The sequence below is a fragment of the Echeneis naucrates genome, chromosome 23, assembly GCF_900963305.1.
Source record: "Echeneis naucrates chromosome 23, fEcheNa1.1, whole genome shotgun sequence".
Classification (NCBI taxonomy): domain Eukaryota; kingdom Metazoa; phylum Chordata; class Actinopteri; order Carangiformes; family Echeneidae; genus Echeneis; species Echeneis naucrates.
In genome coordinates, this window is record NC_042533.1 from 16,033,043 (window position 1) to 16,058,177 (window position 25,135).

General features: G+C 42.2%; 1 protein-coding gene across 10 annotated transcripts in view; it reads left to right on the plus strand.

The window, feature by feature from the left end:
* The window catches only part of LOC115036785 (DENN domain-containing protein 5B-like), a 53,176-nt gene extending 28,507 nt beyond the window's left edge, over positions 1 to 24,669 (plus strand). For 3 of the 10 annotated variants that reach the window (XM_029495129.1, XM_029495132.1, XM_029495136.1), the window contains 17 exons: positions 2,661 to 3,239; positions 3,401 to 3,632; positions 4,155 to 4,305; positions 4,411 to 4,501; positions 9,968 to 10,099; positions 10,217 to 10,369; positions 10,703 to 10,787; positions 10,870 to 10,954; positions 11,742 to 11,870; positions 12,725 to 12,846; positions 13,106 to 13,251; positions 18,297 to 18,415; positions 18,546 to 18,733; positions 19,117 to 19,199; positions 19,959 to 20,085; positions 20,219 to 20,384; positions 22,080 to 24,669. In XM_029495129.1, coding sequence (XP_029350989.1) covers positions 2,661 to 3,239; positions 3,401 to 3,632; positions 4,155 to 4,305; positions 4,411 to 4,501; positions 9,968 to 10,099; positions 10,217 to 10,369; positions 10,703 to 10,787; positions 10,870 to 10,954; positions 11,742 to 11,870; positions 12,725 to 12,846; positions 13,106 to 13,251; positions 18,297 to 18,415; positions 18,546 to 18,733; positions 19,117 to 19,199; positions 19,959 to 20,085; positions 20,219 to 20,384; positions 22,080 to 22,263 — 2,772 coding nt within the window. In that variant the 3' untranslated portion in view covers positions 22,264 to 24,669. Of the gene's footprint in view, positions 1 to 2,660; positions 3,240 to 3,400; positions 3,633 to 4,154; positions 4,306 to 4,395; positions 4,502 to 9,967; positions 10,100 to 10,216; positions 10,370 to 10,702; positions 10,788 to 10,869; positions 10,955 to 11,727; positions 11,871 to 12,724; positions 12,847 to 13,105; positions 13,252 to 15,788; positions 15,829 to 18,294; positions 18,416 to 18,545; positions 18,734 to 18,804; positions 18,844 to 19,116; positions 19,200 to 19,958; positions 20,086 to 20,218; positions 20,385 to 22,079 lie in introns of those variants that run through there. The other 7 variants (XM_029495131.1, XM_029495133.1, XM_029495130.1 and 4 more) reach the window with 6 other exon arrangements.
* The last annotated feature ends 466 nt before the right edge of the window (positions 24,670 to 25,135 follow it).

Below are 25,135 nucleotides of genomic sequence, written 5' to 3' on the forward strand. Positions count from 1 at the left end.
GCAATGTTTCCTATTTTTTATGTAGAAGCAGAATAAAATAGTTTACTGTTGCACTGAAACTGTTTACAAGTTGTTTTTGCATAAATTGTCCTTCACTGAATGAAAAGGTTGCTAATTGAATAATATCTCAAATTAATTTGCTTTTGCTTGACTGAGTTTCACATTTAAAATTATTCTCTTTAACTTCTAAATATTTTTTCCACCACCCCGGAAATAAGATCAGGCTTGGGATTTTTTCTTACTTTAAGCCCTGTAAATGTTGAATGAAGATAAACTATGTGACCGCATGTTACATGCCGCCTTTGCGAAATGTGTTGTTTATTGTTGCCGTAACGACGATGGTCGCCAACGGTTTAAGTGTGGAGAAATGTAAGCCCATGTTGTGAGGTCCGGAAAGGTGGGGTGGGGGTTGGAGATTCCCATCTCCTACACCCCTCAGGTTTCAAAGAAACTCCAACAGAGATTTAACAGATCGCTGCTAAGTGCAATCCTGGACCTTTATCTGAACCTGGTATCGAAAGACCCTGCTCTCCCAAAACAATAAATTGCAGTCCGTGCATCAAATCAGCATAAACATGCCCAACCCCGCAGAGAGGTACCCCTTCTCTGACCCTCCACTTGGGTTGGCCTGATAACATTATCAGGCAACAGTAAATTGTAAATTGCCGCTCTGGAATGCATCCAGGCCAACAAGGACACAAGGATTGATATAATAAGTAATTGGGTATTCCGATCAAATAAAAGACTGCAAACATGCCGAACTGATTCCCCCGCGACTTCACACCTGGTTGAACCATTTTTCTACAAGATAATTTGGCAGAGATAGAATTTACACCGGACAATGAACTATTCCAATTATGTAACAACAGCGCCACCTGAATGACGAACCGCCGGAACCGATGGCATATTGTCTGAGCACTGTAATCTATGTGCTCGATAGTTGCTTATAACTATTCTGTAAAAAGAAAAAGAAACTTCATACACAGTTTGTAGTCATACATTTCTGACTTTCCACAGCCAGTCAAGATATGCATGAAAATATTATTTTCTTAGTTCATTTGTTTGTGTGCCTCTGTGATGTTAACCAGACCATACCCGTGGGTCAGCCCCCAAATAAAGTAGTCAAAATGAAACTTTTTTTAGTCTTCAATTGGTGGAGTTCTGGGGAAGTTCTGAAGAAGAGAGCTTCCTCAGGAGACCTGATGAAGCAATAACAACAACAACAACAAAAAAAAAGAAACTCAGAAGTTAGCCGTTAAACTACAAGGGCTAAGTTCCAACTTGCAGCCAAGGCTGCTTACAACCGGAACAAGTTTGGCTGCAGGGCACTCAGCCTTCTGCATCTCGAGTTGCTGTGGTAACCAGGGCCGCTTGTGCTGGGCTAGGCGCCAGTCTGTTGTCATCACAAAAGAGGAGAATAATTCGGACATTAACTTAATAACCAAGCCAATCGCACGAAAGACAACACTCCGCTGAAGAAGGACGAGCAAGACCGACAGCCACTTCAGCCGAGGACCAGTCTAGTTTGTGAGGCCGCGACGAAGGACCTCGACGCGGCTGCTCTCGCCGGACATATCCTAGCCCTTTTTGGGGCCAGCTGCATCCAAAGTAAGGTTACGTTTATCTGCTCCCCCAGCTGGCTGCTCTGAGTGATGCGAGGCATGGCTATTAGACAATGCTAACCCACATTTCAGTTACAAAAGCTCTCCTTCTTCAGATAAATCCGCCCTGTATTTCATAAATAACCTTCCGTTCAATCGCCCAAGTTCCCAAATTAGTCATCAGCTGCTGAATCATCGTTATCACATAATGTATTGCATTATTCCATTCACATATATACAAGCTCACCTGTTTGACCTAGTTTATGCTTTGATCTGCACCTGTATATAATGAACACATTTTGATTTACCCCTTTTTAATTATTAAAACTCCCCATAAATTAAGCCATTATTACATTCCTTCCTTCAGCAATTTTTCTTAAATCAATCCACAGTAAAGAACATCCCTTCTAGATTGAGACTTGATAAGAGGCAATAATATATACAATCCGAGGAACAACACCAATAAGAAGTGAACAGGCAACAACCAAAATGATCTGCTCTAGGATGTAATTGCCTGTTTGAAATGTGCTACATCAGAGGTTCCTAAACTCGTCAGACCACATGCCACTTTGTATTGCATAGATGATTTTTTCATAAAATAAAAATTAACTGATATACCCATGCAAATTTATTAATTCTATCATATGTCTCCAATATTTCATATTAGAACTGTACAAATGAAAACCAAAGATGAAACAGAAGCTCTTTCCAGATGCTGTGCATGCTTTCTAATAGCAATGTCAGCTCCTTAGTTTAACTGGCTACAGTAATAACTTTGAGTTTTGAGTCTGCACGCAACAATTTTTTTCCTCCCCCATTCAAATCAGAGACATTTTCGGGGGAACTGGGAACAGGTTGCCCTGAAAGGGTTGACTGTCCCCGAAAATTGATGACGGTCATGCTATCATATCAGGTCTTGTTTTGTCTGTGTTTAAAGACACGTGTCCTGTCCTGTCCAAACTTCCTACTTCCAATAATGTGCAAGGAAGTAGTTTCCAGACTCATGATAGTTTTTTTCCCAACAGATATTTAAAGAGATTAAATTAATATCTTTTCCAGGCTAATCTGTGTTTCGTGGACATTGATAACCGCTACATCGAGCTTCCAGAGGACTTCCCCCAGTTCCCCAATAAGACCGAATTCATCCAGGAGCTAAGTGAAGTCCTGCTCAGTTTTGGAATCTCTTCCAACATGGGGGCCCCACCTAGGACCCACAGGAGTCCCGTCAGCAACCCTTGCACACTGAGCAGGGAGCGTAAGGCCATGGCCCTCCAACAGCTGGAGGACGATGGACGTAACGGCAACCTGGCAGGTGAGGAGCTTGCTGTCCTGGAGCTACTGCAAGGAAATACCACTCTGGAGAGGCTGCAAGCACTCACCAAGCGCACTGGGGTAACCGTGGCCTGTGTGGATGCCCTGAGGGCTCGAGTCAAGTCTCAGCTGACCGATAAGCCAGGGGCCCAGACAGTGGCTGAAGACGAGGAGCTAAGGAATGCCAAGCTAAATGTGCAGCTAAGGGAGGTGTTTGCTAGCCGCTTCATCACCATGTTTGCTGACTATGAGGCCTTTGTGATCCAGAGTGCCCCAGACCTGGAGACCTGGCTCACCAACAGGGAGCAGATGCATAACTTTGACAAGGTGATGAAAGATTACAATCATTATTAGGTTCCAGTGAAAACATGTTCAGTGTGATGTGATTTTCCTGTTTGGTGCAATGAATAAAAAGTAGGGATTGTAAGTATTTAAATGTTCTGTAAAAGTGGGACCAGCTCTTCTTCACCCCCCTTTCTCTCCTCCAGGCCTCATTCCTTTCAGATCAGCCTGAGCCTTACCTGCCCTTCCTCTCACACTTCATCGAGACGCAGATGTTCGCTACCTTCATTGACAATAAAATCATGTCTCAGTGGGAGGAGAAGGAGCCGCTGCTCCGTGTCTTTGATGCCCGCATTGACAAGGCCCATCTTTATAACGTTCGTGCACCCAGCCTCAGATCTTCCAGCTATCAGAGGTGCTCTGTCCTCAAAGAGTCTGGTAAGTCCAATCTTAATGCTAACAGGAAGGCTTTTCCTCAGGAAGGAGGAGCAATCAAATGGTTGTTACTGGCAGCAGGGTCTTGTTGATAAGTATGTCTGACTGAGCTCAATGTGCAGTTGGAAAACACAAATGTGCCTTATCATGGATGCCTTATCATGCTGCACATACACATAAAAACATGGCCCTACTGAATCGTTTGGTCAAGACAATTCTCTTCATCACAGCTGCTGAGGTTTTTGCTCTGTTATTGGTGATGTACATGCAGAGTGAACAGGAAGTAGGACTCGGGGCTAACACCAGAATTCTTGCTCACTCTGCACATTTGGCACCAATTACTGTAGAGAGAAACCTCAGTGACACTCTGCAACTCTGACAGAAAGGTAGCACAGCCATGGATTAATATATTTATATGTATATAATTGGTTTATAATCATGAAGTACTATAACTCTAATCTGACTGGATTTTTTTTCTGACCTTGGAGTTGTTTTCTGAGTGCGCTAAAGTTCTGTTGACTGCAGCTCTGGCCATTGAACAGCGGCTGATGAAGGTTGACCACACGGCCATTCACCCTCACCTGTTGGACATGAAGATTGGTCAGGGCAAATATGAACAGGGTTTCTTCCCCAAACTGCAGGCTGACGTCCTCAACACAGGGACAGCTAACAACAAGTGAGTGGTCTTTCCTCTGCCACCATGTGATGATGCTTCTGTCAAACCATTGACTGATGAATGAATGCAGTACCACCGCAAATCTGACAGTGCTTTGGTCTGCAGGTGGTTTCAAAGGACAGCAACAACTCAACGAAAGCAAGACCAACACAGGCAACAGACAGCGCACCTGAGCCTAGACAATAATCTAAAAGAGGTAGAAGAGCCTGCCATCCCCCCATGTTTCTTTTGTTCTTTGTTCCATGCCTGAACTTTGTTGATTGCTGTTATTTTTCTTTCTACATATGCATGCTGCCTTCTTTGCTTTTCCCCCCTCCATTCTTTTCTTTTATTCTCCTCTTATCTGTGTGTGCACCCTGTTCTGGTCATGCTGGTCATGCCCCTCCTCCTAAAGCAGGTGGAGGGCTGTCTGGTCCTGCAGAACTCCATGGCATTCTGGGAGTGGGACAATGGTTCCCCTCATCTTGTCAAACGACCTAAAAAATCTGCCTCTGCATCTTGTCTGGTATGTGGAGGAGCTATATGCTGTAGGAGCTATAGGATATACAAATCACACATTCATCAGCCACACATCAGATAATGGCAGAGATTCAGTTGAGGTAATCTGAAACTTCACTGAGGCTCATTTCATTTCAGCTGAGAAATAAAAAAACATTAAAAAGAAGTTTTCTCTCTCTCTCTCTATATATATATATATATATATATATATATATATATAAATATTGGGACATCGACACAATTCTCATCTTTTTGGCTCTATACACCAACACAATGGGTTTGAAATGAAACTAACAAGATGTGCTTCTTTCTCTATCTGCTTTGATTTTTCAGCCTAATGATGGCTTTCTTCACTGATAGTGACAGCTCTTTGTTTCTCATATTGAGAGTTGACAGCAACAGATTCCAAATGCAAATAGCACACTTGAAATTAACTCTAGATCTTTTATCTGCTCCTTGTAAATGAGTTAATGAGGGAATGAGGGAATAGCACACACCTGGCCATGGAACAGCTGAGCAGCCAATTGTCCCATTACTTTTTGTCCCTTAAAAAATGGGAGGCACATACAGAAACTGTTGTAATTCCTACACCATTCACCTGATTTGGCTGTAAATACCCTCAAATAAAAGCTGAAAGTCTGCAGTTAAAGCACATCTTGTTTGTTTCATTTCAAATCCATTGTGGTGGTGTGTATATATATATAAATTTCCTAAATGTCCAAAATGGCATAATATATAGCTTCACTGGGAGCCATAATGTCTTGTTAACACACACAGACTCCTGTCACTTCTTGTCTGTATACTGTAGTGAAATCAAATTTATTAACATAACACTAAATCATTAGCATTACATCAAGGCTCTATACAAATAAAGCAGGTCTAGACCAAACAGAGGCCAAAAAAATCCCTCCACGAGCAAGTACTTGGTGACAGTGGAAGGAGACACTTCCTTTAAAAGGAAGAAACCTTGGAGCCACGTCCCTCTGTTGGATGGGAGAGAGACTGGGGATGGGTGCAGAGAAAATGAAAGCAGGAGGAGAGAAAATGCAATAAAAATGCAAATGAAAACATACAGTTGTCGAGAGGGATTAATGTCTGCTTTAATGTCTGCTATCACTACATCGGCATTAGTAAATATTAGCAGTAAGTAAAAATATTAAATGAAATTCTGATAGGAATCATTACTAGTGTTTAATGATAAATAATAGTATTTATTGCAGCAGCAGGTATTGAGCAGAAAATGGAGCAGAGATGATTGAGCACCAGCAGGAGGAGGACAGGAGGGAAAAAAACAGCCTACATAAAGAAACAAAATTAGTGACATATAATGGTGTGATGTATGCAGGTGCATAAATTAGAATATACAAAAGTCAAACAAGTGAAAATGATATATTAGTGTTTATTTATAGTGTAAAAGTTCAATATTGGAGACTATTATTGGCACCTTGCACAAGGAGTGTAAGAAACAACAGGTCTTTTCTGAAGAAGCTAGCTGTTCGCAGTCTTGTAACCAAGCACATTCGTGGAAAGCTGAATGGAAGGAAAAAATAAAGTTGAAAAAGGTGCACATGCAACCCAGATCACCAAAGCCTTAGGAGAATTATGAATTCACTTTTGGAATTGAATTACTTAAATAAATAAACTTTTTGATGATATTGCGTTAAATGCAATAAATTAAATTAATGGTAAAAAATAAATTAAATTAAATTAAATCCATGAACAAAATACGGGCGTATGTATTTGTAGAGCCCAGGTGGTTCAGTGCGTGGTGGATTGCTATTGGTTCTGCGTGTGAATTGGTAGTGATCCATGAAGGGAGAAGTAACATTTTTCAGGTGCTTTAGTTTAATGTGCTCAAATGATTTCTTGGCTGCAGATGTGCAAGGCAATGTGTCTGTAGTCATTTGGGCTGGAGATATTCTTGATTTTGTGAACCAGGATGATAATAGACTCTTAAAAACACTGAGAAAGAAGAATTTGCATTGTGGCACCAGGACCTTCCTGACACACTGTGCTGGTTAGTGGTCGGCGCTGCGTCAGGGCTAGTCGGCGGCTTGCTTCAAAGCAGTGCTGTCATGGAACCATGGCACCAGGACGACTGCATCGCCACTGTGTGAGGTACTCCCTGGACAGCTCACCAGCTGTCCCGGTGCAATTAGTCTTTGTTGACTGGGCTCACCGAGTCCCTACTCCTCTGTTATGTTGTGGAATATCACGCTGTGCCTTTTATTCCACCTCTGGCCAACAACCGTGCCGCCATTGGCCAGCGATATCCACCGCCTCCACCGAGAAAAACCCCTCATCTCCAGCATGCCACTGAAATTCTCTGCTTCACATCTTCTGGTCCTCTACAAACATTCCATCCCATCGCTCTGAACATTCAATCGCTCCGCCCCCGCTGACATCACACGTCATTACAACAACAATCTACACACACACTCTGTCTATGTACGACCGCTCAGCAATGCCCCCCTTCCATCCAATTTCACCCAGCTCTCAAATTTGCCTTTTTCAATACACGGTCACTTAATAAAAAAGGCTCAATACTCAGTGACTTTGTAACGGACAATAACACTTTTTCTGTATAACCAAAACCAGGCAAAAACCACAAGAATACATTTTACTAAATAAAGCTACTCCTCCTGGATACTGCCTACATGGACAAACCACGTGCCGGTCATGCTGGTAGTATAGCCACAATATACCACCAACACTTCAAAGCCACTCCTATAACCATCTCCACCCCCTGGGTGACTCCCTGGCCCCAAACCGCTGGTTACTGCAGTCATCTATCGCCCCCCCAAGCCCAACCCTGCATTCCTTTCCGACCTTTATGAATTCCTCACTCAACTCTGTGCCATATCGCCATTTGTACTATTACTGGGCGACTTCAATCTTCACATCAAAAACTCCTGCAAAAATGCCGCTGAATTCCTGGACATCCTGAACTACTTCAACATCACTCAACACATAGCTTTCCCCACCAAAGAAAAAGGTCACACCCTGGACCTGATCTGCACCACTGTAATAACTATCAATAACCTCACCAGCTTCAACTTCACCAATGCCATCTCTGACCACCTGGCCCTCACCCTGGACATTGACATCTCCACCCCCCTCATCAAGCAACAGCGCTCCATAAATTTCCAGAACATGAAATCCATCCACCCCTCGTCTTTCCCCACCTTACTGAATGACAACATCCCCAATTACACCCCCCCCCTCAGGACCCCTCCCTCACTGAACTGGTAAGCAGCTTCAACTTCACACTATCCTCCTGCATTAACCAGCTTGCCCCCATAAAAACCAAATCCGTCTTCTACACCCACTCTGCCCCCTGCTAAACTGACCACCTCCACCACCTCAAAGCCAAGGGCTGGCCGCTTGAACGGCTCACAAAGAAAACCGGTCTCACTATTCACTCAGATATCTACAAATCACACCAACAACAATACAGAGATGCCCTCAATAGCGCACGCATTGCCCACTACTCCTCCGTCTCTCCTCCCGTTTAGATTACTGCAACAGCTTACTCCGTGGTATCACCTCCAAAACTCTCAGCAAACTCCAATAAAAACTCTGCCATCCGGCTCCTCACCAGCACCCACTCCAGAGACCACATCACCACAGTCCTCCATAACCTCCACTGGCTACCTATCAAACAATGAATCCACTTCAAAATACTCTTCATCACCTACAAAGCACTGCACAACCTGGTGCCCCCCTTACTCTCCGACCTCCTAGGCTGCAAAGGCCAATCGCTGAACCTGGAGTGACACGGCCTTCTCTGTGGCCGCCCCCACCCTCTGGAACAAATTCCCCAAATGCATCAAAGAAGCCCCCTCCCTCCCGACCTTCAAGACATCAATGAAAACCCATCTGTTTACAGTAGTATTTCTTAGCTGACCTTGTATCAATTCTTGTTTTTATTGTTTTTATTGATTTTGTCTTATTGTACTTTTCCATTTTCAATGTTCTCCTAATAAAGTTGTTGCTTTTTCTTACCTTAGACCCCTAGGCCCCCCCCCCACCTGCACCTTTAAAGCGTCTTTAAGTACTCAGAAAAGCACTATATAAATCCCAGATATTATTATTATTAGAGAGTTATGGGAGTCTAGGCCTATAGTAACATAGCTGAAGACTAAATAAGTTTTAACTATAAGCTCTGTCTTAAAGGTTTTAAGCCTGGTCTTGAAAATTGCTAGTGTCCGCTCCCAGGACCAATACTGGAAGTTGGTTCCTTAGAAGAGGAGCCTGATAACTGAAAGATCTGCCTCCTGATTTACTCTTGGAGACTCTAGGAATCACAAGTAAATCCCCATTTAGAGAGCAGAGTGGCCTACTAGGACAGTAAGGAACTATGATCTCTCTGAGATATGATGGAGCTTGGTCATTAAGATCTTCATATGTTAACAGAAGGATTTTTAATTTTATTCAGAATTTTACCTGCAGGATTGGTCAAAGTACCAAACCCTTTGGGACCCCATAATTAGCAATAGTACGTGAGGACGCGCTACTGTACAAACTACTGTACTGTACATGTACAAAATGATATCTATCCGAGAAATGACCACCTATCCTCGTACAGATCCAACTCGCCCAAACAAGTTTCTGAAAAGGCAAGAACACAAGTGTCTTTGATGCCAGGTCTCCCCTTAACCCATGCCTCCAGTTCATCCGTTTTGTGTCTGAGAGACTGGATGGTTGACAGCAGGATAGTAGGAAGGGGTGCAGCCTGCTGCAGTCGTCAAGCCTACAATTTCTACAAAGTCTGCAGTGTGCTCCTCCTGTATAATTGTTACAGCTTTCTTTGTAGTAGTTCAGTAATTCAATTGAGTAGACCATCTGGCATTACTGAGAGCTTTTTTTTTATACAATTTTCATCCTGATGACAACAAACTGTTTCAGTTGAAATATTTCTAATTCTACTCAAAAGGGTTCAATTTAAAGTTTCAGGAGGTGAATGAGGTCTGTAAGGGTTTTGTCATACTCATCACAGTTTAATGACTCAATATCAACGGCAAAACACATCGACAACCAATAGGTCTCTGGCTCAAGGTCAGTGTGTCATATCTTTATCAGTGCAAGGTTCAGGTTCAGGTATCTTTGATGTTAAGGCCTGGTCAAAGTATGTTTTCTCTCTGTCTTTGTTTGTGAAATTCAGAGGTACATGCAGGAGGCCCGCAGCCTGGGGAAGAACCTGAGACAACCTAAACTGTCCGATCTGTCTCCAGCTGTCATTGCACAAACCAACTGGAAGTTTGTTGAGGGCTTGCTCAAGGAGTGTCGCATGAAGGTAAAATAGACATTACTTTTGGCTCTAGTATTAAATTACTATTATATTTACTTGACTGCCTTGTACATATTTGTATATAAACAAAACAGTCCCACTTATGTGTGTGTTTATGTACAGACTAAGCGTATGTTGGTTGAGAAGATGGGCCATGAGGCTGTGGAACTGGGTCATGGGGAAGCCAACATAACTGGCTTAGAAGAGAACACTCTAATTGCCAGTCTGTGTGACCTACTGGAGAGGATCTGGAGCCACGGGCTACAGGTCAAACAGGTCAGTATACACACGCACTCACAGAGTTTCTCCAAATTGCACAAGGTGTCCCTCAAGGCTCTGTCCTTTGTTCCTGTTCCTGATATAGTCACTTCATACAATTTATTACTACAGTGTGTTGTATTTCACTATATACACTGTACTGCCTCATGAAACTCTGTTTTACTCCTTTATATTTACTCAGCATCATTGTAAATGAGTACTTTAACGTCAGCAAATGTCAAGTGTCAATATGTTGATGCTGAGGTCACCACCTAATAACTGATGGCACGCACTCTCATCTTCTGTCAATATTTCTTGTTGTCCTGTGTTCTGTGTATTCTGATCTCCCAGGGGAAGTCAGCCCTGTGGTCCCATCTTCTGCTCTATCAGGCCCGGGAGGAGAAGGCGGAACAGCAGTCGCATGCCGAGTCACCAAGTAATACACACATCCACACTGACACTGTGTTTCTGTCTTACACATATTGCTGAGAATACATGCATCATGTATATTTCCTCAGCAGCACCACATGTTGCTGAGAGAAGGAAGTCTGACTGCTGCTTATCAATGCCAGGCCTCTGTGTCACTCTCATTCAAGATATGAGGTACATACTGTTGTTGACATTGCAAATACACAACTCCCTCTTAGATAATGTGGTATGGTATCCAGTAGCTGGCAGGTAAGGGCCAAAACTGGTCCTCTAGATTGTTTTGATAATCTGGCTCTCTCATTTTATTCCTGAACCATCCAACTGACTTTCCCACATTTAGTCATAATGTCCAAACAGCGAACTCACACAAGTTTATTCCACTTTTACCATGTGACAAAATAGATCTCTGTGATAGGAGCAGTTCCTCTTGTACTTTTGCTTAAAAATGAAAGCATGTTTAAGTTTTTTTTTAGCTATACATTTTCTTCTGACCTTCCAACTGTTTTGTTGCAAGTATGGTAAAATAGCAGCCTAACCCTATGAAGGAAGGACTGATTCAGTATAAAATTTAGAAATTGGCTAATGTTAACAAGGACAATTTGACCTTTTGAGAGAAAACTGCTGTGTACCAGAAGAAAAAAAGAGTAGAAGGGGAAAAAGGTGGTAGCAGGGGGAAGAAATTATATAAGGAAAAAAGAGGAGAGACAGTAGTTCTTTTTCATGTTCACCACTGTGATTGCCCTTTGTTGTACTGTTTTGACCTATGATTATATTGTTTTATAAACAAAATTCTCTGTGAATATATGCATTAAATGTAGAATGTATGTAAATGTAGAAAAAAAAAAATCCTCCTTAAGTCTCAGAAAAAAAACAATGAACAGTGAAGACTGGTGACTGACTGACTTCACTGACTGGTGAAGATGGATGTTTTTGGTGTCTTCAACCAGCCCTGTCTCTTCAGGCATATCCAGAGCATGTCTGAGATCAAAACAGATGTGGGCCGAGCTCGGGCTTGGATCCGTCTGTCCCTGGAGAAGAAGTTACTCTCTCAACACCTCAAACGGCTACTGTCCCAACAAGCCTTAACCAAGTGGGTTACCACATACATACAAAACCAATGTAAACCAATAATAACAGACAGAAACTCAGCATTATATTTTGAAAAGAAAGCGTCAGATTTATATGATTACACTTGATCTACAGCTGACATCAAAGCTCACTTGATCACAGTGGAGGTGACTGTAACTGTTAAATGGCTGTGGCCTCTTTTCTCACTGTTGTTCACCTGCCCAGTGTCGGTGTAGTGGTTGTATTTTACTTGGTCAGGCCCAGGGGCAGCAATGAGCACCTTTAAAATGGATAGACTCCACTTTAGGTGAGAATGGCCAGAGGATGTTCAGCAGTGCCATGGGTGAGGGTCTTGTTCATCTTCCTAATACCAATGAAAAGTACTATGAACTCTTCAATGCAACAAAAATCTTTCCAGCTGAGTTGCTATAGACATAACCTAGTGCTGCATTGAGAGAATTAGAAACTGACTCAGAACATCTCCAGTGTCCTTTTGAACAACTGAGGATGCCTTCAGAACACTTTGAGCTGCTTCAGAATATTTGGAATTGGTAGATTAACCTGTTGGTTTTTCTTATGTTACCAAAGCTGATAGTAATTAAAACATGACTTTACCACCAAAACCAACCCATCCTGACTGACCAGAGTTCCTGCACATGGAACAGGGAGTGTGACAGAATTGAGTGCTATGGATGCAGACTGTGTAGAGAAGGACAAGAGAAGATTAATTTATTGTGCAGTTGAGTCTGAAATTGAAGTCTTGCATCTTAAGTTATCAATGCTGCAACCATATGACCTGGCTGCATTGAAGAGATAATCAACTGATAGAACATTAAATGGCTCTGTTTTTCAACATGGCCTGTACTCCATCCACAGAAATCTGTACAAGCGTTATGCTTTCCTGCGCTGTGAGGAGGAGAAAGAGCAGTTCCTCTTCCACCTGCTATCACTCAATGCCGTTGACTACTTCTGCTTCACTAGTGTCTTCACCACCATCAGTGAGTTTACCTCTGAGTCACACCACACTCTGACGTAACATACTGATGTAAAATTCCAAAAATCACCAGAGGAAAAGTCATCCAGATGTTCATGTTGAAAGACTGCAATAGTTTTTCCATCCACTTTGTCGAACATTATAATCAATCGAGTATATTCTACATAAAAACATCGGTTTTTGCACATAGAACACCTGAGCATCATAAAATGAACACAATTTACAACTGTGTCCTATATACACTTACAAATTTGTCCCTGCAGTGATCCCATACCGAGTTGTCATCATCCCCATCAAGAAGCTGAGCAATGCTATGACCACATCCAACCCCTGGGTGTGTGTGTCAGGAGAGCTGGGAGACTCAGGCATCATGCAGATCCCAAAGAATGTTCTGGAGATGACTTTTGATGTAAGTAGCATGTGTTCATGTAGCTATAATTTGGTGTGGAATTTTGTGTCAGTTGTGTGCTTTTGTGCACCTCACAGCTCACTGTGCAGAATCAAATCGTGATTAATATGATTCAGATGTGCAGAATCATGTCACACGTCATCTGAAAAATTTACAATATTCATATGCATTCATTCATCTTCAACCACTTCCTTCCATTCCATCCATCCATTTCTGGGTTGCGGGGGCTTGCTGCAGCCAATCCCAGCTCATACTGGGCGAGAGCGGGGTACACCTTGGACCGATCCCCTTTCCATCGCAAACAAGACAAAGACAAAGACAAAGAGAAATAGACATTCTGGAGCAACAGCGCTAACCACTATTTTGGCGTGCTGCCCAAAATTTACAATATATAAGATATAAAAATACACCCTCTTATGAAATTTTGAATGGAAAAGAATAGTTATATATAGGGCTGTCATGAACATGAAATATTTGTTGACAATTAATTACCATAAAAATAATTGCAATTAACAATTTAATTCCCTTTGTCTGATCATTATATACCACTGTTATAGTATGAGCCCAGTGGTGGACAAAGTACACAGCTCAAGTATTTGTACAGAGCCCCCTGGTCAAATGTTACTCCCATACAAGTGAAAGTAGCTAAGTTAAACTATGACTTGAGTAAAAGTACAGGAGTGCTTGCTTTTAAAAATAGTTGAGTATTCAATTTACTTTTCATTGCAATGTAAGGTGTCCTGAAACAGTACATTCAAATAATCATCATCGTCATCATCTTCATCTTCATCCGCTTATCCGGGGCCGGGTCACGGGGGTAACAGCTCCAGCAGATAACCCCAAACTTCCTTTTCCCCGGCCACATCAGCCAGCTCTGACGGGGGATCCCAAGGCGCTCCCAGGCCAGTGTGGAGATATAATCTCCCCACCTGGTCCTCGCCCTCCCCCGTGGCCTCCTCCCAGCTGGATATGCCAGAAAAACCTCCCTTGGGAGGCATCCCGGAGGCATTCTTATCAGATGCCCAAACCACCTCAACTGGCTCCTTTCCACGCTAAGGAGCAGCGGCTCTACTCTGAGTCCCTCCTGGATGGCCGAACTTCTCACCCTATCTCTAAGGTAGACTCTAGCCACCCTGCTGAGGAAACCCATTTTGGCCGCTTCTACCCGCGATCTCTTTCTTTCAGTCATGACCCATCGCTCATGACCAAAGGTGAGGGTAGGAACAAAGACTGACCAGTAACTAGAGAGCTTTGCCTTCTGGCTCAGCTCCCTCTTCATCACAACAGTGTGGTAGAGTGAACGCAACACCGCCTCTGCTGCTCCGATTAGCCGGCCAATCTCATGCTCCATCTTACCCTCACTCGTGAACAAGACCCCGAGATACTTAAACTCCTTCACTTAGGGTAAGGACTCATTTCTTACCTGGAGTACGCATGCCACTGGTTTCCTGCTAAGAACCATGGCCTCCGATTTAGGGGTGCTGATCCTCATCCCAGCCGCTTCACACTTGGCTGCAAACCTGTCCAGTGAGCACTGGAAGTCACAGACCGAAGGAGCCAATAGGACCACATCATCCACAAAAAGCAGGGATGTAACCCTCAGCTCCCCGAACTGCAGCCCTCCTCCCCTACGACTACACCTCAATATCCTGTCCATGAAAATCACAAACAGGATTTGTGACAAAGTGCAGTCCTGGCGGAGGCCAACCCCCTCCTGAAACAAGTTCGACTTATTGCTGAGAACCCGGACACAGCTCTCGCTTTAGGAATACAGAGATTGGATGGCCCTCAGCAGAGACCCCTTCACCCCATACTCCTGCAGCACCTCCCACAATATATCCCGGGGAACCCAGTTGTACACCTTCTTCAAGTCCACAAAACATGAGAGTAAAGATCTGGTCCATTCAAAGAGTCTGACTCTAAAATAATGCAGTGAATGAATTGATTAGAACTGAATTGAAATATTCAATGAAAAGCAGCAGGACCAACACTGTAAATCAAATCAAATCAGATTTATTTGCAAAGCGCCAAATCATAACAAAGTTACATCAAGACACTTTACATATAGAGCAGGTCTAGACCAAACCCTTTATAAAATGATTTAAAGAGACCCAAAAGATTCCCCAACTGTAATGATCTTGTTTTTATTAAAAGAAAACCACCCCTGTTCAAAATCAAAATGCTAAATAAAAGAAGTTGCAATAAACTTCTGAGCTCAGTGACAAAACCTCTAAATCCATGATGCAAATGTCAATAGATTCTCATTTAAATGTGGCCATTGAATATATATTTAATAATTAAGCGCCTCAAGATGGTGCTAATTTTCCGCTCATGTGCCATTAAACCATACCAGAAGCACAGGGTGCAATGAGCGAGAATGTGACATTCACATTCGTGTTCCCTGTCTGTCTATTTGCACTGTTGGTGATATTTCGTGTTTCTTTGCATGATGGATGATTTTCTTTAGTTTTGTCATGTTTTTTCTTTGTTTATTTGTTTGTTTTTTTGGTCTATCATTAATGTTTCATCTCCCTCAGTCTGCTCTTAGGCCTCACACACACATATCTGCCTTGTTCAGAGACCCCGCTCAACACCCCTGACTCAATATTACTTTTTGTTTAGCTGTAATGAAGCACACTGCCATGAGCCCTTGTGCAGTTCATCCTGCTATAGAATTTTTGAAAAGGAGCTCGTTGAACTTTGTCTCATGTCTGTTTCCATTAAATCAACAGGATAATAAAATCTAAATAATAAAATTAGACAAAACCTACTGAAATGTCTAAAAACTTTAGTCATTTTAGTATCGACAGGTTTAGGCAAACTTTTTATATCGTCACAGTCTATAAAGTTAATACTATAACTTGTATTTGTAAGGTCTTTACAATCAAATCAAATCAAATCAGATTTATTTGTATAGGGCCAAATCATAACAAAGTTAGCACTTTACCCCGATGAGTAAGCACTTGGCAACAGTGGCAAGGAAAAACTTCCTTTAAGAGGCAGAAACCTCAGGCTGGGGGGGGGGGTTTAGGCAAGAACATGTTGCTGCATGAAGTTCATGGAGTTGAGCTGTAGTACAGAATTCATGAAATATAGGACCAGCAGGTGTTGCAGGAACATGGGATGGCGATGAGTCACCACCTGCAGGATGAGGACAGGGAGAGAGAGAAGAGGAACTGGGAGAGACAGAGACTTTGGCAGAACATGGTTAGTAAATACAGTATAAATACGTAGAACTGGGTGAAACTGTTTTTTAAGAAGGATGGTTCTTATCAGCGCATGCAAGGGGGGAGGAAGGGAGAGCGAGCAAGAGGGAGGGAGAGAGAAAGAGGGAGAGGGGGAGAGAGGGTGACACGGAGAGACAGACAGAGAGAGAGAGAGAGAGAGAGAGAGAGAAGCTCAGTCCTTCCCCCAGTAGCCTAGGCCGAAAGCAGCATAGCTAAAGAGTAGAGGACTTTAACTTTTTAACTATAAACTCTGTCATACAGGAAAGTTTTAAGCCTGGTCTTGAAAATTGCTAAAGAGTCCACCCCCCGGACCGATACTGGAAGTTGGTTCCATAGAAGAGGAGCCTGATAACTGAAAGATCTGCCTCCAGATTTATTCTTGGAGACGCTAGGAACCACAAGTAAACCTCCATCTAGAGAGCGGAGTGGCCTGCTAGGACAGTAAGGAACTATGAGCTCTCTGTGATATGATGGAGCTTGGCCATTGAGAACTTTATATGTTAACAGAAGGATTTTAAATTCTACTCTATATTTTACTGGCAGCCAATGAAGAGCAGCTAACACAGGAGAGATATGATCTCTTTTCCTAGTTCCTGTTAATATTCGTGCAGCAGTGTTCTGAATTAACTGAAGGCCTTTTAGAGATTTGTTTGGACATCCAGATAGTAATGAGTTACAGTAGTCCAGCCTAGAAGTTACAAATGCATGGAGCAGTTTTTCTGCATCATCCTGAGAAAGGATGTTTCTGATTTCCCTCATGTTTCTCAGGTGGAAGAAAGCTGCCCGACTAACTTGTTTTATGTGAGGGACAAAGGACATGTCCTGGTCAAAAATTGCTCCAAGGTTTCTTACAGTGGAGCTGGAAGCCAAAGTAATGCCGTCCAGACTGATGAGATGATTTGATAGTATTTTTCTGAGGTGCTTAGGGCCGAGTACAATAACTTCTGTTTTGCCAGAGTTGAGAAGTAAAATCTTTTCAGTCATCCAGACTTTTATGTCTTCAAGACATGTCCACAGTGTGACTATCTGAGTGACTTCATTTGGCTTCATTGATAGGTACAACCAAGTGTTGTCTGCATAGCTGTAATGTTGCCTAGAGGAAACAGATAAAGCGTAAAGAAGATTGGTCCAAGTACCAAACTCCATGACTGACTACAGTACATGAGGAGGAGCTGTTGTTAACATGAACAAACTGATGTCTATCTGATAAGTAGGATTTGAACCACCTTAGTGCAGTTCCTTTAATTCCAATTTCATGTTCCAGTCTCTGTAGTAAAATATTATGATCTATGGTGTTGAATGCAGCACTAAGATCTAGAAGGAGAAGTATGGAGGCTGATCCATTGTCTGAGGCCATTAGAATGTCATTGGAGACTTTAACCAGCGCTGTTTCAGTATGTAGAGTTAACAGTGTGCACTGTCTTGCCAAAATATACATTCATGCAGTCGATATAATTTATATAACTACACCATCTAGGCATTCTGTATTCCTAAAGTTTATGTAATTAGTGCATCCATACAGTCTATAAAGTATTTACAGTTTTTATACACTATGGTCTTTACATTCATTACATCCATACAGTCTAAAATTTATACAGTCTGTAGTCTTTACAGTCTACAATCTATGCATTTATGGAAAGCATTAATTTCCAGAGTGTAATAGTAGTGTAATAGACTGCAATAGTAAAACAGCGTGAGCAGTAGAAGTGCTGTAAAGGAGCTGTTTGGAGCAGGATTTAATATTGCTGTTGGAATTTTGTTTAAAATACCTTTCTCTCCCCTGTGTGTGTTTTTTTTTTTTTTCTGTTTTTTGTGTAGTGTCAGAACCTAGGGAAGCTGACCACAGTGCAGCTGGGTCACGATAATGCTGGTCTCCTGGCTAAATGGCTGGTGGACTGTGTCATGGTGCGTAATGAAATCACAGGACATACATACAGGTGAGTGGAGGCCATAGGTTTTCAGTCCACAGTTTCTCACCTGTAATCACTCTTTACAATGACTGACGTTAGTGTGAAGTCTTTCAACAGGACAAGAAGAACAACACAACATACTTTCTTTTTTCTCCAGGTTCCCATGCGGTCGGTGGCTTGGGAAGGGTGTGGATGATGGCAGCCTGGAGAGGGTACTTATTGGTGAGCTGGTGGTGCCCTGTGGAGAGGAGGATCCTCGGAGAGGCTGCTATACACCCCCACTGCAGCGTTCACCATCTCAAATCAGACGCATCAGTATCACATCCATGTCTGGGCGAGGATCCAGTCAGTATCTGGCTCTCATCAGATTAAGGGGGAACTCTTGGGGAGAAATGTAACTTAAGCATTTGATGCAGGCCTGAAAGTGTCACCACTGTATTTTAATAATAAAAAAAGTATTATTATTGAATCATTTCATACATTTAAGAAGAAACTATAAGAAAATAATTAAATTCTGCTGTAATTAATTAAAATGGCCACAAATGCACTGAAATTATGGGGCAGAATTAAATAATTAAATAAAACTTAAATCAGACTATAAAACACTGTTTAACCTGCCCAAAATCCTCTTAAAACCTGGTTAAAACCCTGCTATCTAAATATTAAACAACTATCCAGTGAAAAGTTGTTGTAGTGAAAATCATGCAATTTTGTGTTTCTCTCCCCAGAACCAAATTCGGCCCAAATTCAGGAGGCTGTTGGGGAGGCAGTGAGCAACATCATCAAACACTTCCACAAGCCAGAGAAAGAGGTCAGTGAACTATCCGATTCACTTGAAGAATCGCTGAGGCTTGGTTCCAATCCTAAGACTGACTGCTCATTGCGGTTCAGTTCATGGCTGCTCCACTGCCGCAGATGCAGAAACAGATGTTTAAGTAATGGCTGAGGCTACTTCAATTGGGAACATTTCAAAGTCTTGTGTGCTGGAGGAGGCTTTTAACTAGACTACAATGAATTCACACTGCAGTTTTTTTCCGCTCACATTTAATGTGAGGTTCAATACTGACGCTCTCCAAAAATTATGTGCTAAATTGCCTCCACCATGGTTGCCCCAGTTTAATAGCAGTGCATCAATCTCAGAGCTGCTGAAATAAAATTATCTGATGAATTGTGAGTCACATGTTGTCCCTTTGTCATCCAATAATAGTGCTATCAAAACCTCTTCTAACAATGCGATTAGCAGCACACAGGCAATCACACTTTTGCTCCTACACCACTACTGAACACACATCTCTTTGCTGCTATACTTGTTTCCATCTTCACTGAAGAGGTGATGGCCCTTGCCCACTAATTTTTGAGCTTGGGCTGTACTTGGGGTTGTCCTCCATCTTTTGTTCAGTCATGTATAGACTGCATTTATTTCAGTATTTTGGACGCTTTTTTGGAAAGAATTATGAGTCATCTCTAATCCCACCCTCTTTTATTTGTCTGTTTGACGTGATTATATTTCACTTCAGCCTTGTCTGATGTTAAACATGCTGATGTGTGTCCCCTGATTTTGTCGGTGCAGAGGGGTAGCCTAACAGTGCTATTGTGTGGAGAAAACAGTTTGGTAGCGGCACTGGAGCAATTCTTTCATCACGGTTTCAAGTCTGCTCGCCTCTTCCAGAAGACAATGTTCATTTGGGACTTTGTGGGTGAGTGTGGCGTTTCAGCACAAAACTTAACTATTTGATTTGGTTCTTGATGAGTGTAACAGGATTCAAAAACCATGGTCTAAGGCTTTCTGTATTTCTGTCTCCTCTATAAAACACTCTCCTCCTTATGTAGAGAAGGCTGGTGCCTCCATGGAGTCTGCTGACCAGATGGGGGACTTCCAGGGGCCTCTTGGGATGACCTGTCAGTCACTGTGTCACTACATCAATGCCATAAACTCTACCTCCAGGAGTATTGGCAAAGATGGGAAGTTCCAGCTGTTGGTCTGCCTTGGAACCAGGTCAGCTGGCTTTTTCATATATTTTTGTGGTGGCTTATAGGTGCATTACTCCCACCGTCTGGAGGAAGAGGCATGTGACCTATATTAGTTGCTAGTGAAACAGAGAGGAACACACACATATCAGGCAAAAACGTATGACCACTGACAGGTAAAAATATATAACATTGATTATCTGGATGAGCACCTCTTAGTTTCACATTGGCAGCAAGTGAACATCTTGTCCCGATGTGGATGTGGCAAAGCTGATAAAATGGTGTGATATGAGTGATCAATACCTATCAAAAAAGATCCAAGGAAGGACTGATGAATCAAGGCTGGGGCCATGGGTGGCCAAGGGTCATTGAAAGTTGTGGTGAAAAAAGGCTGGCTTGTGAGACAAAATCCAACACTAGATCTGTAGTAACTCAAACTGCTGAATAAGCGCATGCTGATTCCAAGAGAAAGGTCTCAGAACACAAGGAGCATTATAGTTTGTTGTGTAAGGGGTTGTGTAGCTTCAGACCAGTTAGGTTGTCCATGGTAACTCCTGTTGTGCACTAGTATGGGCAATTTGGTTATTGGTGATCAATATTAATAATTAAGGGGACTAATTATTAATAATCAGAAATATCTACTACAAATAGTACATCTCAGGACACCAGCCTGTCATCAGGGACCAATTACCAAATCAGCAAACTGAAAGGAGAGCGTCCCTTGAGTTTTACGTGTTACCAAGGCAACCTCTGTGTATTGCCTGGTTGATGGTCATGTGTTAAATCAACACTGTGCCTACATTGTAGGGTAGGGAGGCTCGCTGTAGCCTCCAGCAGAACCTGATGTGCGCAACTTCAGGCAGAACCAGGCTCAAGGGGGGCGGCCATCTGCCTTGACCGGTTGGGATGAGAGTGAGAGAGAGAGAGAGAGAGAGAGAGAGCGAGAGAGAGAGAGGGAGAGAGGGGCACAGGGGAGTGAAGTGTAGGGTGAGAATGAGAGCAGGAGAGGGGGATATTCAAACAGGTGTAGGCAGGAACATGATGCTGCAGGAAGTTCATGGAGATGATGCTGTCATACAGAATTCATGAATTAATGATTGAAACAATATTGTATAATGGCAGTGGTCTCTTTCAGCAGGAAAATGCAACTGGTCCGAGGAATGGTTTGCGGAACAACACTGAGATGTTGACTTAATGTGCAGGTGTTGGCAGTATGTGCTGGACAAACATGTCCGATTCACTGAACGCCCCCCTCCCTCCCACACACACACACACACACACACACACACACACACACACACACACACACACACACACATACGCGCACACCTTTGAGGACTTTAAGGATCTTGTGCTGTCATCCTAGTGTCAGATACCATAGCTCACCTTCAGAATCTAAAAGACCTAGACCTAGTCTGGAGGAATAAAGGGGGACCATAGGCCAGTGATCATAATGGTATAGGTGGTCTGTGTATTTTTCTTTAGACAAGATAATTGATAAATAAAAGCTTGTCCAGTAGATTTCATGTACACATATGTGCATATTGTTCTATATATTGTTATTGTTAATATATTGTTATTTTCAAAACATAGCTTTTCGTATTTATCTTTTTTATATTTCCTATTGTGGTCAGTGACAGTGAAGATGAATCAAAATTTTAATCATAGTTCAAAGATCATCCACTGTTTTTTTTTTTTTTGTTTTTTTGTTTTTTTTGTGTAGGGACTACCTCCTGCCTAAGTGGCTCCCTCTGCTGGTGGAGTGCCCAGTAGTACAACAGATGTATGAAGACACTGCACTCCTCAGAGACAGCAGCACTGTCAGTGCCCTCATCAGAAACCTGGAAACACTGCGCGACTTCCCCATCACACTGGAATCTTCACTGGTCAAAGGCATTGACCTTTAATCCGAGGGTGGGTGGGGGTTCACCTCCACCTGCTGCATATTTCCAATCTAATCTAATATTTATTAATGAACAACCAAAGAAAAATGTTTCACTGTTTCATGTGAAAATTCAGGATCACCCTGCAACTATGGCTCTGAAAGACTGTTCAATTTCTATTTCACAATTTCATTATAAACCCCAGACACTTTACACTGGTCTCTCCAATTTTCCAATCATATCAACAGTTGTCAGATTGCCTTCCCAATTTCCAGGTCAACTGGTTTTATATCACACTGTCTGATTTCTGAATATTTTGAAAGATAACTCTGAAAGCTCAACCTGTTTCTTTTTTCTCCAAATATATAATTGCTGCTGCTCTTTTCAAACAAACAGGAAGGAGTAGGGTTAGTATATCTGTGTGTGTGTGTGGAGAGGTCAGAAGGATCAGATCTGTCCTGCTTTGAAAGAGATACACCTGTCAGAATGAGCTGAGCAGCAAAAAGACAGAAAAATTAATTAATACAAATGTTTGGTTTTTTTTCTAGTATGCTTATATTCTGGGTGGCATTAACATACAATAGCACTGTGATTTCCAAACAACACATTGACTTTGATAATGTTCATATGAACTGCCAAGGATGGAGGTAAAAAGATATGAAAAGTTCTTTAAACATGCTGTGAAACCTTTTTCCTGGTGCGATGTCTTTGGCCCCACAGACATAAATCAACTATTGCCATGCAAATTAGGATTTTAATTTGTGTCCATGCGCATGTGATGGGGACTAGAAAAAAATTAACCACAGGAAGAAAGTGAGTGATCACTGACCTGATACGATGATATTAAAGGTTATGTTGGTGGAGTTCTGGACCATACCTGGCTCCTTGCAGAAAATTATAAAGGTGACTGTGGAGATGATGAATCTCTGCTACTCAAGGCAGTGGAGCCTTCATCTTTCTAATCCTCCAGACTTGGGCTTCAGCTTGCAGCCTGTGGATTAACATTCATTCATTCATCTTCGACAGTTTATGTATTTCCAGGTCGCAGGGGATGCTGGAGCCAATCCCTGCTCACACTAGTTGAGGACAGGTCCATTGCAGGGTGAGAGAGAGAAAGAGACAAACAACCACTCAGAATCAGAACTGCGGGCAATTTAGATTCACCAATCAACCTAAACGTGCATATCTTTGGACAATGGGAGGAAACCGGAGTGCCCAGAGGAAATCCTCGAAGACACAGGAACAACATGCAACCTCCGCACATAAAGGCCTCTTAGTGTGAGGAAACAGCGTTAATCACTATGCCACTATGCCGCCTCTGGATAAACAGAAACACTGAATTAGTTAGTAGGTCAACCTGTGGAAGCACAGACTGTGTGTGTCCGTAGGGTGTTTGCAGAGCTTTCAACATATCTCATGTTCTTCATTGGGATACTAAATTTGCTGCTTTCACATGACTTCAGGAATCTAGTGGTTTAAAACACTGGGACAAGCAGTAAATTAATTTAGCTAAGATTTTATTCTCATTTATTCATATTATGGTGAAATATTTACTTTGATGTAAACACATTTAGAAATGATCAGTGTGGTGAATGAGCTAACAGAAGTTTAAATTGCACTGAGTGAATTAGTGCTGTAATTGGGACATAAAAACAAACTGGCACAAGAAGTCTCAATTTATGGATTAGCTGCTTCACCAGAACAATGGCATCAGTTGTCCCTTTAAATTGGGATTCTGTAAACTCCATCCTTTGTGTGTGACCATGTGACATCAGGATAAACAAATGTATAAAGCCTACCCAACTTCTTCTGAACAATATTCTGTCATACACTTCATTTTATGTTCAGGGTGAACAATTAAATCCAAACAGAGCAGCGTTGCTGTTATTGGTTGGGTTTTTGTCTATTTTACAGGGGATATACAGGGGAATTTCTAGGGCACTGTTTTCCAAAAGTAATTAATCGGCAGGTAATCAAAACATTTACTGACATTTAATGCACTAAGCACCTATCATTGTTTGTGGGATCAATACATTGTTGGTCTGTGTTGTGGACAAAAAAGGTTTTTATGAATATTTTTTGTGATGTTTCAAAAAAGCTGCTAGTTTGCACATGAATGAATGGAGCATGGCCTCAGGATGGAATAGGGTCTTTTTTTCCTTATCAGCTGCACTGGAATAGTTCCTGTACAAACTGAGGAATTGTGCTATGGACTTCTGAGAGTTTTCCTTGGGCCGAATCTGGGTGGCTTTAACTATGAACATATAGGGCATGGAGTGTGTGGAGTGGTGTTAACCCTGAGTGGAGATGCCCCAGCACGAAATGTCAGCATCAGCATCAGGCAGACAGTTTCATGTCTATGTTGGAATGACAACTCTTTTCTGATATTTATTTTAAGTGTTTCAATAAAAGCACACAGTGTAGAAGGTGTTTGTGAGTGTCTACACTGTAAATGGTTGCTGTTATTTTACAGCAGGATTTCAACAGTATTTTTAAATACAACCCTTTCTGGTAATACAAACAAAACTCAGTCAATTTATTGCTTTGTTTTTGTTGATGTTGTTTTGAACTTCGCCAGTCGGAAGTTACAAAAATTAATGTGGAATCGGTGTGTACTTTTGCTAAAATGAAGTCGGACACTGTACAGCCGCATGTCGTCATTTAACCGCTGGCTGATCCCCATCCATCCCACTGTGGACGGGGCCGCTCTCATTTCTAGGAATATGGCCGATTTTATTAGAAATCCAAAACCCTGACAATCCCGGGTCGAGACCAGGAGGCAGAGCCGCAGTTTAACACGCTCCTCTGCGCCTCAGTCAGAGCGGTCAACTGCCGAGAATAGAATAGAGTCTCTGTCTATGTTTAGGTCTATAGAAACTGTGTCTGTCCCCCGACC